Source organism: Papaver somniferum, chromosome 7 (genome assembly GCF_003573695.1).
Source record: "Papaver somniferum cultivar HN1 chromosome 7, ASM357369v1, whole genome shotgun sequence".
NCBI lineage: Eukaryota > Viridiplantae > Streptophyta > Magnoliopsida > Ranunculales > Papaveraceae > Papaver > Papaver somniferum.
Genome location: NC_039364.1, coordinates 159,869,972 through 159,883,509, shown reverse-complemented (window position 1 = coordinate 159,883,509; position 13,538 = coordinate 159,869,972). Strand labels below are relative to the sequence as shown.

The window sequence follows — 13,538 nt, the reverse complement described above, 5'->3', positions numbered from 1 at the left end:
ATGTTGTTCTACTTATATATGAACCACTCAAGTAAGAGATAAGACCTAACCCTATTGACTCAAAGATAAATATAAAGCTAACACTCCTAATACACCTTTTACTAAGGTAAAAGATAAAAGACATAGTTACTGAAGTGAATAAAGACTTATACTTCTAACACAAATCAAAAGAAAATTCATGTTTTAATGATGAATTAACATTGATTAATTTAAATTAACAAGATTAAACATCATTAATCACCCCAATTGACATTAATTAATCAGGAATAAATTGACCATTAAAAAAAAAATTGGCCAAGGAATTTTCCATTTTACTTCCAAATGTCTTCTTTTGTCTTCTAGTAATAAGCCGTGCAAGCTCTAAACTAGCCAGGATAAATAAAGCTTCGTCCGCAAAAAAAAATTGGGAAATATGGGGAGCACATTTGGACACTTTTTTCATGAAGCAAAGTTTAGATTTTATTCAAGCACGAACTTATAATTCAAGCATATTGTGCACTCAAATTATATCCTTTTAAACAGAAAAACTATCAGTTACCGTTTTTGGAAGTTCAGAAATTTGATACCATATGCAAAGATGAAAAAGAACAGCAGAACAAATCCAAGGTGCGCCAGTGCAACGTATCCAAGAAATTCATGTTCAAAGCCTAGGAACTCCTTCAAGAATCTCTTCAGCATCATTTCATTTGCCTGCCCAGTTATCTGGACTGGAGTATTTTTGTCACCCACTAGGCACGTTACTACGCCGTAAAGTGTCCATGCAAAAGGATTAGCCCAATAGTACCACCTGCACCATATTGGCAGTTGCTGCGATAATGGATGGAAATTATTAGACTTCTGTTGCAAAGTGCAACGCAAAATGTACTTGCACGACAGTATTTTAACAATGGCCATATGAACATACAGCAAGTATTAATAGGGTGCAACAGCAACCCTTGATGTCAGGTACGAATCAGCTAGGCTTCATACCCGAGATATTTGGGTGGCATTACTCCCAGTAGTCCTCGTTGACTTAAAACATAAGATGGATTCAGAGCAAGAAGAAGAAAAAGGTGTTTTTTCCCTTTCCTAGTGAAGTAGGTTGTTTTCCATGCCTCATGGAAGTATTAAAATAAGTCTTGCAGGGAAGAAATAGAAACTATTAGGATTTAAACTACGTACCATTCTTGGGATGAGGAAGCCTCCAAACAAATTCCAAATGGTCAGAAAAGTGGCCGTACAAATGGTAGCCAATTGTGGTAATGGAGTCAGTGCTACCATCATCATTCCAAACATTACAATGTAGAGAAAGGACGTGAACATAAAGTAGTAGAACCACAAGAACTTGCCCACTTGCCAATGGAATCCCATCATAGAGTAGAATAGAATAGAGTAAACAAGGGTTTGAATGGCCAAGTAAACTGTCTCAATTGCCACCTACAAGGTAGAAATTTATTAGGTCTGAGCTATAAGAGATATTTTCAAAAAATCTCAAGTACCGAAAGAAGAGGCTTATCTATTTCACTCGCTATCGACATCTTGGGGCAAATACCCAATATTATTTTGATAGGCTATTATATGTAGTTTTGGAAGGGGTCTCCTCAACAAGCTTCAGTGGTCACTAGAAAGCACAACACGTCACATGAGTGTTATAAAAGATGATTTTGACCAAGAAGCTCTCTAACAACATAAATAATAGAACATGTATGATGTATCTAACAGAAATAAAAAGAATTAGCTTGGACTATTAAAGAATGCAAACTTCATAGACCTGATGCACTTTGTTTGATTGCTTACTACGATATCAGTTGTATTTAGGTGATGAATATTAATTCATCACCTAAATACAACTGATAGCCTAAAAAAGTTAACTAAGATTTTTCTTCTCGAGACCGTTATTTGATACTACAACAGGAAAACAGTAAGAGAGACTTGCACAATATATTGCTTAGGAGTAAATGATGGATGTTGGATCAACAGTGTGTTTACCAGTTAACAGGGACCTTAGGTGAAAGGTAAATATATTCTTTCAACCTCTATTAGATTTTTTCCCCCCTTGTTCTTGGCATTCTTGCCAATAATCAGGTGGATACACAGCCAGCTAGTGTTATGCACAATAATAGGGAAGTTCCAGTTCACTTTTATCTGCTAAAGGACTTTCAGACAAAAGGTTTTAAGCTTTATGGGAAAAATCAATGTTACTTTCTCCAAATGGTGCATGGAAATATACACATAACAACCCAAAGTTCCGTCACCCACAAGAACAACCCGATACGCGAAGAAGTTGGACCAACTGAAGTACCACTACTACTCAGTTATGGTTCGACTTTGGACACTTCAGGGATGAACAGGTACGTGTCGCTTGTGGTTTTTTTTTTTAAGAACTCTTGGATGACATGAGTACATAATTTTCAAATAACCTAGTCTACTGCAGAAGTATCATCTCGAGATTCTCGACTATCAAAGACGGTCATTAAGTAACTCTTACCTGAGCAAATGCATATGGTAATTCTGAGTACATTTTAACTGCTCTTTCACGATAGAAAACTGTTCTCTCGATTGCCACGATAGGTTGCACTGCAATAGCATTGGTGGCTCCAAGGAAAAGTATAGCAGAATACATAGCTCCCATCAGTCTCTGTATATCTTGCTGTGTGCTTCTGTTTTTAGAGAATCGGACATATAGAAACAGCTTCAGATAAATATACCAACTTCAACCCCTTAAAATAAAGATAACAGGTCAAATTTACAGTTGAAAAACGTACACAGACAATCTCACAAATCCAGTTAAATACCGTTCTTATCAATGCAAAACTAGACACCATATACTATGAAAAATTTAAACACAGAATTTCCTAACATTAACCGAAGTTGAGCTTTGAGTTCGATTTTGCCAAAGCAATTTAAAACATGAAGCTGAGGGATTTCAAGCAACTCCTAACACACACCACCTTTAGGGGAATTGTCTGTTAGAAGATTCAGTTTATGCCCCATGTTCAAGGAGATGATTGCTATCTCTCAGCTCCACACCGTTGGTTGTTGCAGAAAAATTGGATACACTTAAGACACCTCTAGAAGTACACAAGTATCTAATACAAAGTTCATTTTTCGCTACTGTTTTCTCCTGTATATCCATCCACAATTCAGTTGGCCTCAACCAAACATCACAGTAAGTGATGATTTAATTTATGTTAGTGATTATTACGGCCATTAAGATTCTTAACTATTATTTATGGTTATATATAAAAGAAAAGTTTAGAATGTGAAGCACCAATGTGTTAAAGTTTAAAGATTAAGAGAAATGGGATCAGGAATTACGTCTGCTCGCCTTTGTTCCAAAAGATAACACCAAACATAAGACCAGTCAATATTGTCACAATGAATCTGATTCCATTGTACTGCGAGTTCCTCCAGTATGACCAGTGTTGTTTCCAAAAACAAGCGATAAATTGAACTGTAAAGCTCTGTGAATATTTGGAAGGAAAGTAGATATCTTGGGAACCTGGTGATCGAGTGCTTAGTTCTTCAATAAGGTCCTGATTCTTCCTATAAGTCATAGAGAAAAACAACAGCATTAGATAAAAATAACATAATTTTTAGAAGACGGATTTAGTATTTGATATTGCACATACTGATACAGGCCAGAACGAGCATAAGCTTCTGCAAAATCTATATCCAATTCAACCTCAACTGAATAGCCAGTAACCTCGAGCACCCATGTAGCAGGATTGTAACCTTCTCTTATCTTGGGAACCTCAGGAATAGCCTGTATAAAAGAGGAAATATTATTTTGAACAACTCATAAGTCGACTTAGCTAGACTAGGACGAGTTGTCTGTTCTCACAAAAAATTATCCTTAAAATAGGCTCTCGGAATCTTTGTGGTCCATTGTTTCTTCCTCTATATCCTCTTCTCATCACAAGTTGAGGAGAATCTAGTAAAGAATGATAGAGAAAAATATAATGAAGCGAAGGGGGGCATAACTTAACCTGTGGGGAAAAAGAAATAAAAGTGTCTGCAGAATAGAATTGTTGAATACCCAGAAACGAGCTGATTTAAATGGATTTTTAGCACCAAATTCTTTATCGATAAAAAATGAAATAAAAATGGAATTCTCCATTTCAGGAAATGAAACCACTTTCCACTTTCCAGATATCCCTTCCAAATTGCAGACAACATTATAGTTGGCTACAATCTGCTGTACACTGTCCATTGTCGAAACCAAGTTACATACTGAGTACTCAGGCCTGAATGTTTCGGTATCCAAACACCCGCTAAATGATTTGCTAGTCCAGTAGCAGGATTCTTACTAAGAACTTGTGGAGGTTGAAATTATAAAAATATGTTATATGTACAGCCTATGCAGGTCTTGTTCATTTGTGCTAAGAATAAGAAACAAAAAGAAGCTTCAACCCCTGAGAGGGTTTATTTTGCAGAAAACAAAAGCAATTCATAAGATTTTTGAACTAAAATATAAACCACACCAGGAAGGTTTGCGTGATGAAGAAATTAATCAGTGGAAGCCAAATGTAAATACTCACTTCAAAATACTGTATAAGCTCGTCAGAATGATGACCAATAGGTCCACTGTAAATTACTTGACCTCCTCTCTTCATCAACAATAGCTGCACGCTTAAGGTAGCATGTTAGAAGCAACTCAAAAGCATAACAAACAATCACAGGCAACTTGAAATAAACAAAATCGAAAATCAAACATCCCTGCCTCATCAAATGCTTCAAAAATATCTATGCTTGGCTGGTGGATCGTGCAGACAACAGTTCTTCCTGTATCTACTGTATTTCTCACTGTTCGCATAACAATAGCTGCAGCTCTAGCATCAAGACCTGATGTAGGCTCGTCCATGAAGATAATGGACGGATTAGAAACTAATTCTACAGCTATTGTAAGCCGCTTTCTTTGTTCAGTTGAAAGACCATCAACTCCTGGAAGTCCGACTAGAGCATTCCTTAAGGACTTAAGCTCAACCAAGTCCATTACTTCCTCCACAAACATCTGGTCGAAAAGGAAATTTTTACAATCAAAGAAACCATCTAACTGATGCAGTCTATACTCATGCCACAATAAGGTCAGTTAACAGGAAAGAGCTGGTAAACGAGAACTTGATTCCAACAAGTGGCGTACCTTTCGTGCTTCATTATATACATCACGAGGAAGACGTAACCAGGCTGAGTACAAGAGAGACTCGTACACAGTGACACGTGGTGAATGGATATCATTTTGTTCACAATAGCCGATAACCCTAGCAAATGTAGTTTGGTTCTTTGGGTAGCCAGAAACATTGATGTTCCCTTCGATGTAGCCTCCAGTTTTCCTTCCTGCTAAAACATCCATCAAGGTAGTCTTTCCAGCACCACTTATTCCAACTAATGCTGTCAGAACGCCTGGTCTAAAAGCACCACTGACATCTCGAAGCAATTGGAGGCGGCTTTCTTTGATTCCTTGGCTCCTTATTTCCTAATGTAAAAGCAAAGTGTTTACTCCAAGATTTCTAGCATTGAATTCCACAACTAAAAGCAGCAGAGACAGTATCCAATCAGAAAATCCTGAAGAGGCTTATACACCAAGGAAATGATGCAACATCCTCCTTATAAAAATACACATGCCTATAATTAATCTTACAGGAAAGTTGTGAGAACCTCATTCTAACTGAATGTTTCTGCAAGTTTAGCAGGCCAGGCAACTCGAAAATTCTACAAAAATAGTCAGTCAATGGTATGGGTATCATTGTGGCCGCCTAAAATATTGAATTGGACCACAATAACATTAAGAACTTGTAATCATGTTGGAAATTTGAAACTAAAACCTAATTGATGGATGCAAAGTTTCAACCAGATTAACTAGCATACACAGTAGTAAAAAAATAATAATTAATATTTAACTGTTAAGCATATACCCCAAATGCCTATCTTACTGCTACCTAGGTATTTCAAAGAATCAAAGCTATTTGTGAAAGTAGCAACAGTGAAACAGTATACTCCATATCTAACCAAATAACACAAAAGAACATTTGATTGGTGACACTAAACTAGCTAATGAGTGAGAAACTTTCAAGTAACAATGCGGTTTAATATCTGAACACGAAGAAAAAATGTAGACACTTTCTCAAAAAGCTTGGAGTTACAATACATTGCTCAAGGCAATGGTTCGGATGAGAAAAATGGCAACCGTGTGAGTCAAATGCCTAGGTAATCAAGGATCTGGAAAGATAAATGTGATGAGTTGACAAAAGCCTGCTTTCTATTACATGACTGAAATGACGGTTAGGGAACCTTCTTTTTGGGTAAAACATGAGCCACTACCAACAGTATTTTCGTGTTTATGGTCACACAGAAGTTCAGATTAATGAACATGAGATTTCTTTGGTGGTCATTGGTCAGTTTGTGGGGAAGAAATGGATATGCCTCTTTTCTGTACCTTGTCTGCCATGAAAACTTTTAGAATCGAATTATCTTTAAAAGAAAAACACAACAGTGATACTTCTTAATGACTTACTGCTGGCATATCAACAGAGTAATTCACATGGTTGAACACCAATGAAAGAGGTTTGAAAGGTAAAACCATTCCCTTTATAGGTGTGTGGTCCACAACACCGCTTGAGCATCCCCTCTGGGCATCTTTCCTCACCCCAATCTCGATACCTACAACCATACAATTATATTTCCATTACTTCACAAAATGGTAAACAGTATTTTGAATGTTTATCACAGATTGTTATTTTGCTCCGTCACAATTTTAAATGTGGGACTCTCTGCCTCTGACAAGCCAACAACTGAATTCAAATTGTACCTTTGGCAGAATTCTATTAGTCATCAGAAATAGTGGGATCAGACTAAGGTGAAATGTGAAAGGAAGAAAGTTGATAAGACCACAAACCTTCAAATATGGGGTCATTTGGTCTACATTCAGCTTCATGTGGTGAAGAATTAAGCTTGTTACCCCTTTCAGCAGTAGTGTGCTCGTCCTTCATGGAAGATTTTGAGTCACCCCAAGCTGCAAAAGATATAATTTCCAGGAGGATTTCAAAACTGATGATGTTTCCATGGGAAAAGCAAGTCTAGCTAAAACAAACAAAGAAATGAAAATAATGTCTTTACATACGATTCAAATACGCCAATGCTGTGATAAAACAAACATTGAATAGAAGGGAAAATCCGAGTAGTGCTGCAATACATATCCAATACCAATACTCTTCTGTGAACATCCCTTTAGACCTCAGGAGGAACTTTCCTACTGTTATTTGAGGATTGTTTGGCTGAGTTGGGTCAATTATGGGCTGAAATAAAGAGCAAAGTTTAGACATTTTGAGCTGATGTGAACTTAAATAATATAAACGGACACTTAAACATGAAAGACTATTAGTTAGTGAAATTTATGTTTAGCTTACAGTGCTCCATCTTTTATCAAGAAATTCATTAATTGCTACGGCATTCTGCCCATACATTAAAGGAGAGACAAAGTAGCTCCACTTCATCCACGGCCCGAGGTCATCTATTGGGAGAAAAGGATTATCTTTTGAGAATTACGTGGAAGAACCCAATTTTCTTCTCAATATGTTAGCATGGAAACCATTTCTGGAAATTTGAACTGTATAATTTCAACAGCTAACCTTTGGAAATGATAAATCCTCCAAGCACAAATAAAGTTGTCATAACAAATGTAGCTAACATGTTTGCAATGACCTCTGTTCTTCCAGCTATTGAAATTAACCGAAAAAGGGACATGGACATTTGATGTACACAGAAATAGGCCAAAAACTGACGGAAACACCTGCACAGAAATCACAAAAACTGGAACTTTTAAATGGCATGTTCAGATCCAACTGTTGCATGAATCACCAAAGCCGAAGATATAGGAATTTGGATTGTTCTAGCTAGGAGTATTGAGAAAACTTACATAATTCAGAGAATATGTTACCAAAATGAAACCAGATAAATGTAATACCTGACTGCATCAGGAGCAAACCCGATAGAGAAGTATGAAAGAACTACCCAGATCCCTGATTCCACAACTGATTGGGGAATCCCAAGGAGCCAGAGTGGCAACCCAACAGCCCACCCTGGGTATAACAGCATATCTCTCTGTTTAAAGAACACGGGGAGCCTTAAAGCAATCATCGCCAACTCGGCCATCCCGTTGAACATTACATTAATCAAACCAAACAACAATGCACCGTAAAATCTTCCCCCATCCTCAATGTGTCCATGCTTCATTTCCTTTTTTATGAAGACTGTCAGGCAAAGCAGCGACATAACTGTTATCTGGGTGATCTTGAAGACATAGATGAAAGAGTTTCGTTTCATCAGCAGCACCTCCCTTGAAAAACATGCCTTAAAGAGTTCCCATTTGGATAAACCATACTTCTCTGTCACTAAAGCAGCAGGATGAACTTTTCTTTTATCATAAGGAACGGTGAGATCTTCAGAAAGCTGCCGACCAAGTTGATAAGAGTGGAAGGATTCCACAAACTGATCCACCAAGACATATCTGTAAGGTTGATTCTTGCTAAACCAGTATTGTTCTTGATCCTTACTGGATGTTACCTCTTGTAGGAAATCTGCAACTCCTTTCCTTTCCGGGCATTTGAAACCCATGTGTTCAAAGAATTTGAGGATTTTATCTCGTGGACCGTGATAGATAATTTGACCTTCCGAAAGTAGAATAATGTCATCAAAAAGCTCAAATGTTTCAGGTGCAGGCTGCAGAAGAGAGATCATCATGGTTACATCAAATATATGAACCATTTGTTTGAGATATTTAGCAACTTGGAAAGTGGTCGAACTGTCAAGTCCAGTTGATATTTCATCCATGAAGAATACTTTTGTTGGTCCGACCAACATCTCTCCTGCAGTTGGTACAACTAGTTACTATTATGGCTATCAAGCAGTGGTTAATACATACATAAAGTCAGGCACATGGTTAACAATTAAACAAGCATTATAATAAGCATTTTCTACTTTCTAGTTCATCAATTGGGGTTGCAAGGGTATTGCACCACTTCCTTATGAGGCCCTATAAACATCATCCACGAGATTATTTCTTCCCACCATGAAGATCACCATTTCTGAGTAAAAACTAAAAAACTATATTATATAAATTGTCATATGAGAACTCAACAAAACAAAGATATGCATATAAATAAATATGAAGCTAATTTCAGATCAGCTAGCGGAAAGGATTAAATATTTACAATGGGATAACTTTTAGAAGTGACAATATACTCTTCGTCTCAAAAGAAGTACCAAAGTCTCCAAACATCGTTCACATTTCTTCATGATAATCATAAGGACTTCACAGAGTAGATGCCTCTCTATTAGGGTGGTAAAGTCGTTGGGTGGTTATTACTAGCATGACCAACATAGTGAGAAGATGCATCCTCGTCAAAAGACAACTCTTGGACAATTTGCATGTGGAACCTATTAGCTGGTGCGCATGTGGGGTTCATAAAAGCAGGGTCTGCTAATACTAGGATGACACTTATTTGTCCAAAAAAGAAAGAACGGCCTATGCAAATACTGATATTGGACGATACTTCTAATTACAGTGAAGTGAAGATTTCTTGAACTTTTGAATGTCAATAATGACAATGCATATGTGAGAACAATCACAGCATTTGTAGAATTTTTCATAGTAGTAGATATTTGACGACTGAACCACATACCAGTAGTAAGACGCTTCTTTTCTCCGCCAGAAATTCCTCGTATCATCTCGTTACCCACCTTTATATTTTCACAAACATCCAATCCAAGCATCTATATACATTTGAGAGAGGTTAATAATTGTATTTGGTTATTATCAAGAATGCTGAACTAGTTAACTGAAATGAGGGAATACTTAGATGGAAGCAACAAAAACCTTGAGAATATAATCTGTAAGTAAACTGGTTCTCTTGCCTGCTACCCCCGTGGCTTTCATGAACGCATCGATATCAAAATCTGGTATAACTCCTGCCTCCTTTTCTCGTCTCGACAACTCCAACAGCACATCAAATCTGCTCCCAACCCCCATGCAACGTCCAGAGAAATCCAATGTTTCTCGGACAGTCATCTCACTGCTGTGAAGATCATGATGGCTGATGTAAGCAGATGTTCTTTGTGGAATGATTTCTGATAACTCGTGGCCACAGTAGGTGACTTTCCCAGTAACCTGTTAGTCATGCCATGCACAGTTTCATAAGGAAGACCTTGAACATACTAAATAAACATGTTTCCTGTCTGTCATGATATTTACAAAGTCAAACCATAGAAACACTAATTAAATAGTTTTCAGTTCTAAAAAACAGCAGTTTTGGACTTTTTCAAAATAAAAATAAAAATACAATTTAAATGTGCAAAAATTATGTAAAAAGAATTCATGTAATGTACTGAAATGGAAACCACCTTCTACAACAGAGAAAGATTAAGTTCAAGACATGTAACTAGTTTTTCAATTGCGGGTTCTTCATAAAAGACAAACAGAAAATCAAGTTGATAAAGTAGTCACATAAGTTCCCTTCTCAATTTTTTTGGAGTGCTGACGGTACTTGTTCAGAAGGTGAAGCTACTAAAGGTGTTTGTAGGGTAATAGTTTACGGAACATTATAATTTTCTGTGAGGATGATATGTTGGTGAAAACATATCATCCTAACAAAAAAGAACTTAGGATCATTCTCATGTGCCCACAGGCCAACAGATCATATATGGAGGCCCCTAGCTAAGTGATGGTCACAACGACAGTGCTGAATCAAATTGAAAATCTATTGAGGCCCCTACCTTGAGCTCCTTATCGAGCATCCCTGAAAGCGCTTTCCAAAGTGTTGTTTTTCCAGAACCTGGGGGCCCAAGTAGCAATGTAATCCTGAAAATACAAAATAGTAAAGCCAGATGAACAGAAGAACCATCAGAGTTTGCATGAAGATTGAATTTACTTTGACAGTCATTCATTTACAAGGATATACTAAAACCGCAAAATCGACAAATTAACATACTTAGATGGTCTCAATATTCCGCTCAAGTCAAAGAGTATCTTGTTAACTTGTTTCTTAGATTTAGATAGTCGAACAAATCCAAGAATTGCCTGTCATTAAAAAGAAAAAATAAGCAAAAAAATATAATTGGAGAGCAAATGATTATTGTTCAATGGGCAGTACGGTTTTTTTTTCCAAGATTTCATATTAACATCAGTTTACAAAGTTAGCATAAAAAGTACTAAATCCATGGGAAACAGTAATATGTTTATTTGTTCCGACTTCCAACATTCGATCTTAAGCACTACTTTTCTTTCCAATCCCACATTCTCTCCCAGATAAGTAACTCCCTCAGTTTCCTGCTTGATATGTTGTCAATTTAATGAGAACATTCAAGATGATACCTTTACTGGGTTACTACACAGTGACATCCACACTACTTGGCATACTCAGCTACACCATAATGAAGCATCTTCCTTTTTAAGCTACCAAATTATAACTGCAGGAACAAAGATTTTGCGCATGTGCCTTGCACATCTTTGATGTGGGGTTAGGTATGGCCTCTAAAAAAATTAATCGAACAATTCCTGTTGATTTACATTCTCAGTAGAGCATCTTATTGAAAATCAAAACGTCTGTTAAATCATTTATCTCTAAATGTACCTAGTGGAAGTGTCAAAAATATGTAATTGAAGCAGTAACATACAACAAAAGTAGGACATAGTAGAATTTTAGTGAAAAAATGTTACCCGAACATACGGTGAAATGTGACTTACTTTAAATAATAGCATATACATAAACCTCATTTTCTTACATATAAATCCTAATTGGGTCCTAATTTTGCTTCACTTTTTTCACACAGAATTTTAAAATTCTGAGCGAGACACCAAACAAGATTTACTCACCTCTAATGCATTCAAGATGGAATTTGGTAGAGTAGGAAGTGCCCTGCTTCCAACATAAGTATCTCCTTGTACTGATAAATGCTCAAACCTCACTTCAACTTTAGGAATCTCAATTCCAACCCTAATCACAACAAACTCATAAGTAACATACAACAAGAAAAATTTACACAAGCCAAACAAAACCAATCAAGTCATTTTACCTGTCTAAGCGGTGTCTACATCTGCGAAGAAAACTATCATTGTCTTTATCAACAGCCTTAACAATGCTTGTCATGAGTAGCTTCTTATCCTCTTGACTTAATTTTGTCACATCAACCATTTCATAACCAATTTCTTCACCATCTTTCCCCACTCTTTTTAGTAAGCCAGTTCTTAATCTGTCATGGGTTGGGAGTGTCTCTAGTTGAGACCATTTCAGCTTCTTCTCAATCTCATCAGCATCACACTCCATTTGGCTCATACTTGATCTACTACGAATACCATTACTCCCTTTATATAGGACTAATGGTAGTAGTAGTTGAGATAGGAGCAAAAGTTGTTACAATGTGATGTCATAATACTACAATCTTTCTTTATGTTTCATTTCAGCCATTACATCTTCCCCAATCAATTGGGTTCGAAATAAATACTCAACAGTACATATTCCAATTGTTGAGTAGTAATAAATACTGGTATGGGTCATCAAAACCCTAGTTAACTTCCATTTCTTTCTCACTCTAAAACTAGTAGTAAACTGGTTCATGATTTCTTTATCAAAACAAATGAGATGGGTTTCAGGGTAAAAAAGACTGACCTTTTTAAGGGAATCACTCCAATTACAATTCGCCCAATGGTTTATTTTCTATGAGACGGAGTTAGTGGAAAGCATAATAATGGGAGGAAAAGAAAAATTTCAGAGAACCAGTTTAAATTTAAAGAGCTGGTAATGCATTGTACGGTGGTTATTTTCTTTTTGCTAATAAGGGTTTAGCCTCATTTTTGTTTTATAGCATAGCATAGGATAGTGGTCCGTAGACTACTCCTAGATCCTCTCATTCAAGAATTAGGATGTTTTGGCTACTACAAGGGTACGAGCTCCGACCTCCTCGGTGAGACGGAACATGAGAGAGCGATATAAGGGTTCAAACCCCCATCTCGTCCGTAGTGAGAGGGAACATGAGAATTATTAGACCACTTGATCTTGATGATTCTCTAGTTTATGAACCTCGTTAACAAAGTTTTTGTACGAAATTTAAGGTCAACAACATTTTCGTTTTTTGCCTAATTATTTCTGAAAATGTTAGATGCCCCCAAAATTTGACACCACGACGGGTCTAAGATTTGGTCACGGCCGTTATAACATGTTTGGACAGTTGCGAGGTGAGTAGGGGCATGTTTCGACAGTTACCAAATTCACACCTCGCAACTGTCTAGTAAACAAGATTTACTCACCAAACATGTTTATAACGGCCGTGACCAAACCTTAGACCCGTCGTGGTGGCAAATTTACTAGACAGTTGTCCTCCCTAGTTTCTGGTAAACCAAAAATTAGTAGTTATAATTTGGTTGTTTGAGATATTTTCCCTCCCTAATTTTTGGTAGATAAAAAAAGTTTATGGTGGGTTTGGATGTAGAATTTTAAAGGTGGAATTTATTGGTCCAGGGGATTTGGTGAAATTACGTTTCCCTTTGTACGTTTTGTTGTCCAAAT

General features: G+C 36.9%; 1 protein-coding gene across 3 annotated transcripts; it reads right to left on the bottom strand.

The window, feature by feature from the left end:
• Positions 1–246: 246 nt before the first annotated feature.
• On the bottom strand, positions 247–12,947 carry LOC113298899 (pleiotropic drug resistance protein 2-like). 3 transcript variants are annotated; one of them, XM_026547766.1, is made up of 21 exons: positions 12,642–12,947; positions 12,049–12,349; positions 11,849–11,969; positions 10,965–11,053; positions 10,750–10,834; positions 9,854–10,144; positions 9,660–9,750; positions 7,943–8,843; positions 7,608–7,768; positions 7,386–7,489; positions 7,100–7,274; positions 6,875–6,991; positions 6,494–6,639; positions 5,123–5,455; positions 4,703–4,993; positions 4,521–4,604; positions 3,612–3,745; positions 3,298–3,525; positions 2,468–2,639; positions 1,162–1,416; positions 444–807 (listed from the first exon to the last, which is right to left on the bottom strand). In XM_026547766.1, the coding sequence occupies exons 2-21, from the start codon at positions 12,306–12,308 to the stop codon at positions 535–537; spliced, it is 4,311 nt and encodes a 1,436-aa protein (XP_026403551.1). In that variant the 5' UTR covers positions 12,309–12,349; positions 12,642–12,947; the 3' UTR covers positions 444–534. The 3 variants fall into 3 exon arrangements, with proteins under 3 accessions (XP_026403552.1, XP_026403551.1, XP_026403553.1); XM_026547767.1 differs by having other exon boundaries at positions 247–807; positions 12,049–12,947; XM_026547768.1 differs by lacking the exons at positions 10,750–10,834; positions 10,965–11,053; positions 11,849–11,969; positions 12,049–12,349; positions 12,642–12,947 and having other exon boundaries at positions 9,833–9,907.
• Positions 12,948–13,538: the final 591 nt, after the last annotated feature.

Coding starts and splice junctions, on each gene's coding strand:
- LOC113298899 (XM_026547767.1), bottom strand. CDS start 12,308: ATGAGCCAAATGGAGTGTGATGCTGATGAGATTGAGAAGAAGCTGAAA. Junction 7,275..7,385: donor TTGATAAAAGATGGAGCACT/GTAAGCTAAACA, acceptor TCTTTATTTCAG/CCCATAATTGACCCAACTCA. Junction 5,456..6,493: donor ACTCTGTTGATATGCCAGCA/GTAAGTCATTAA, acceptor CTTTTACATTAG/GAAATAAGGAGCCAAGGAAT.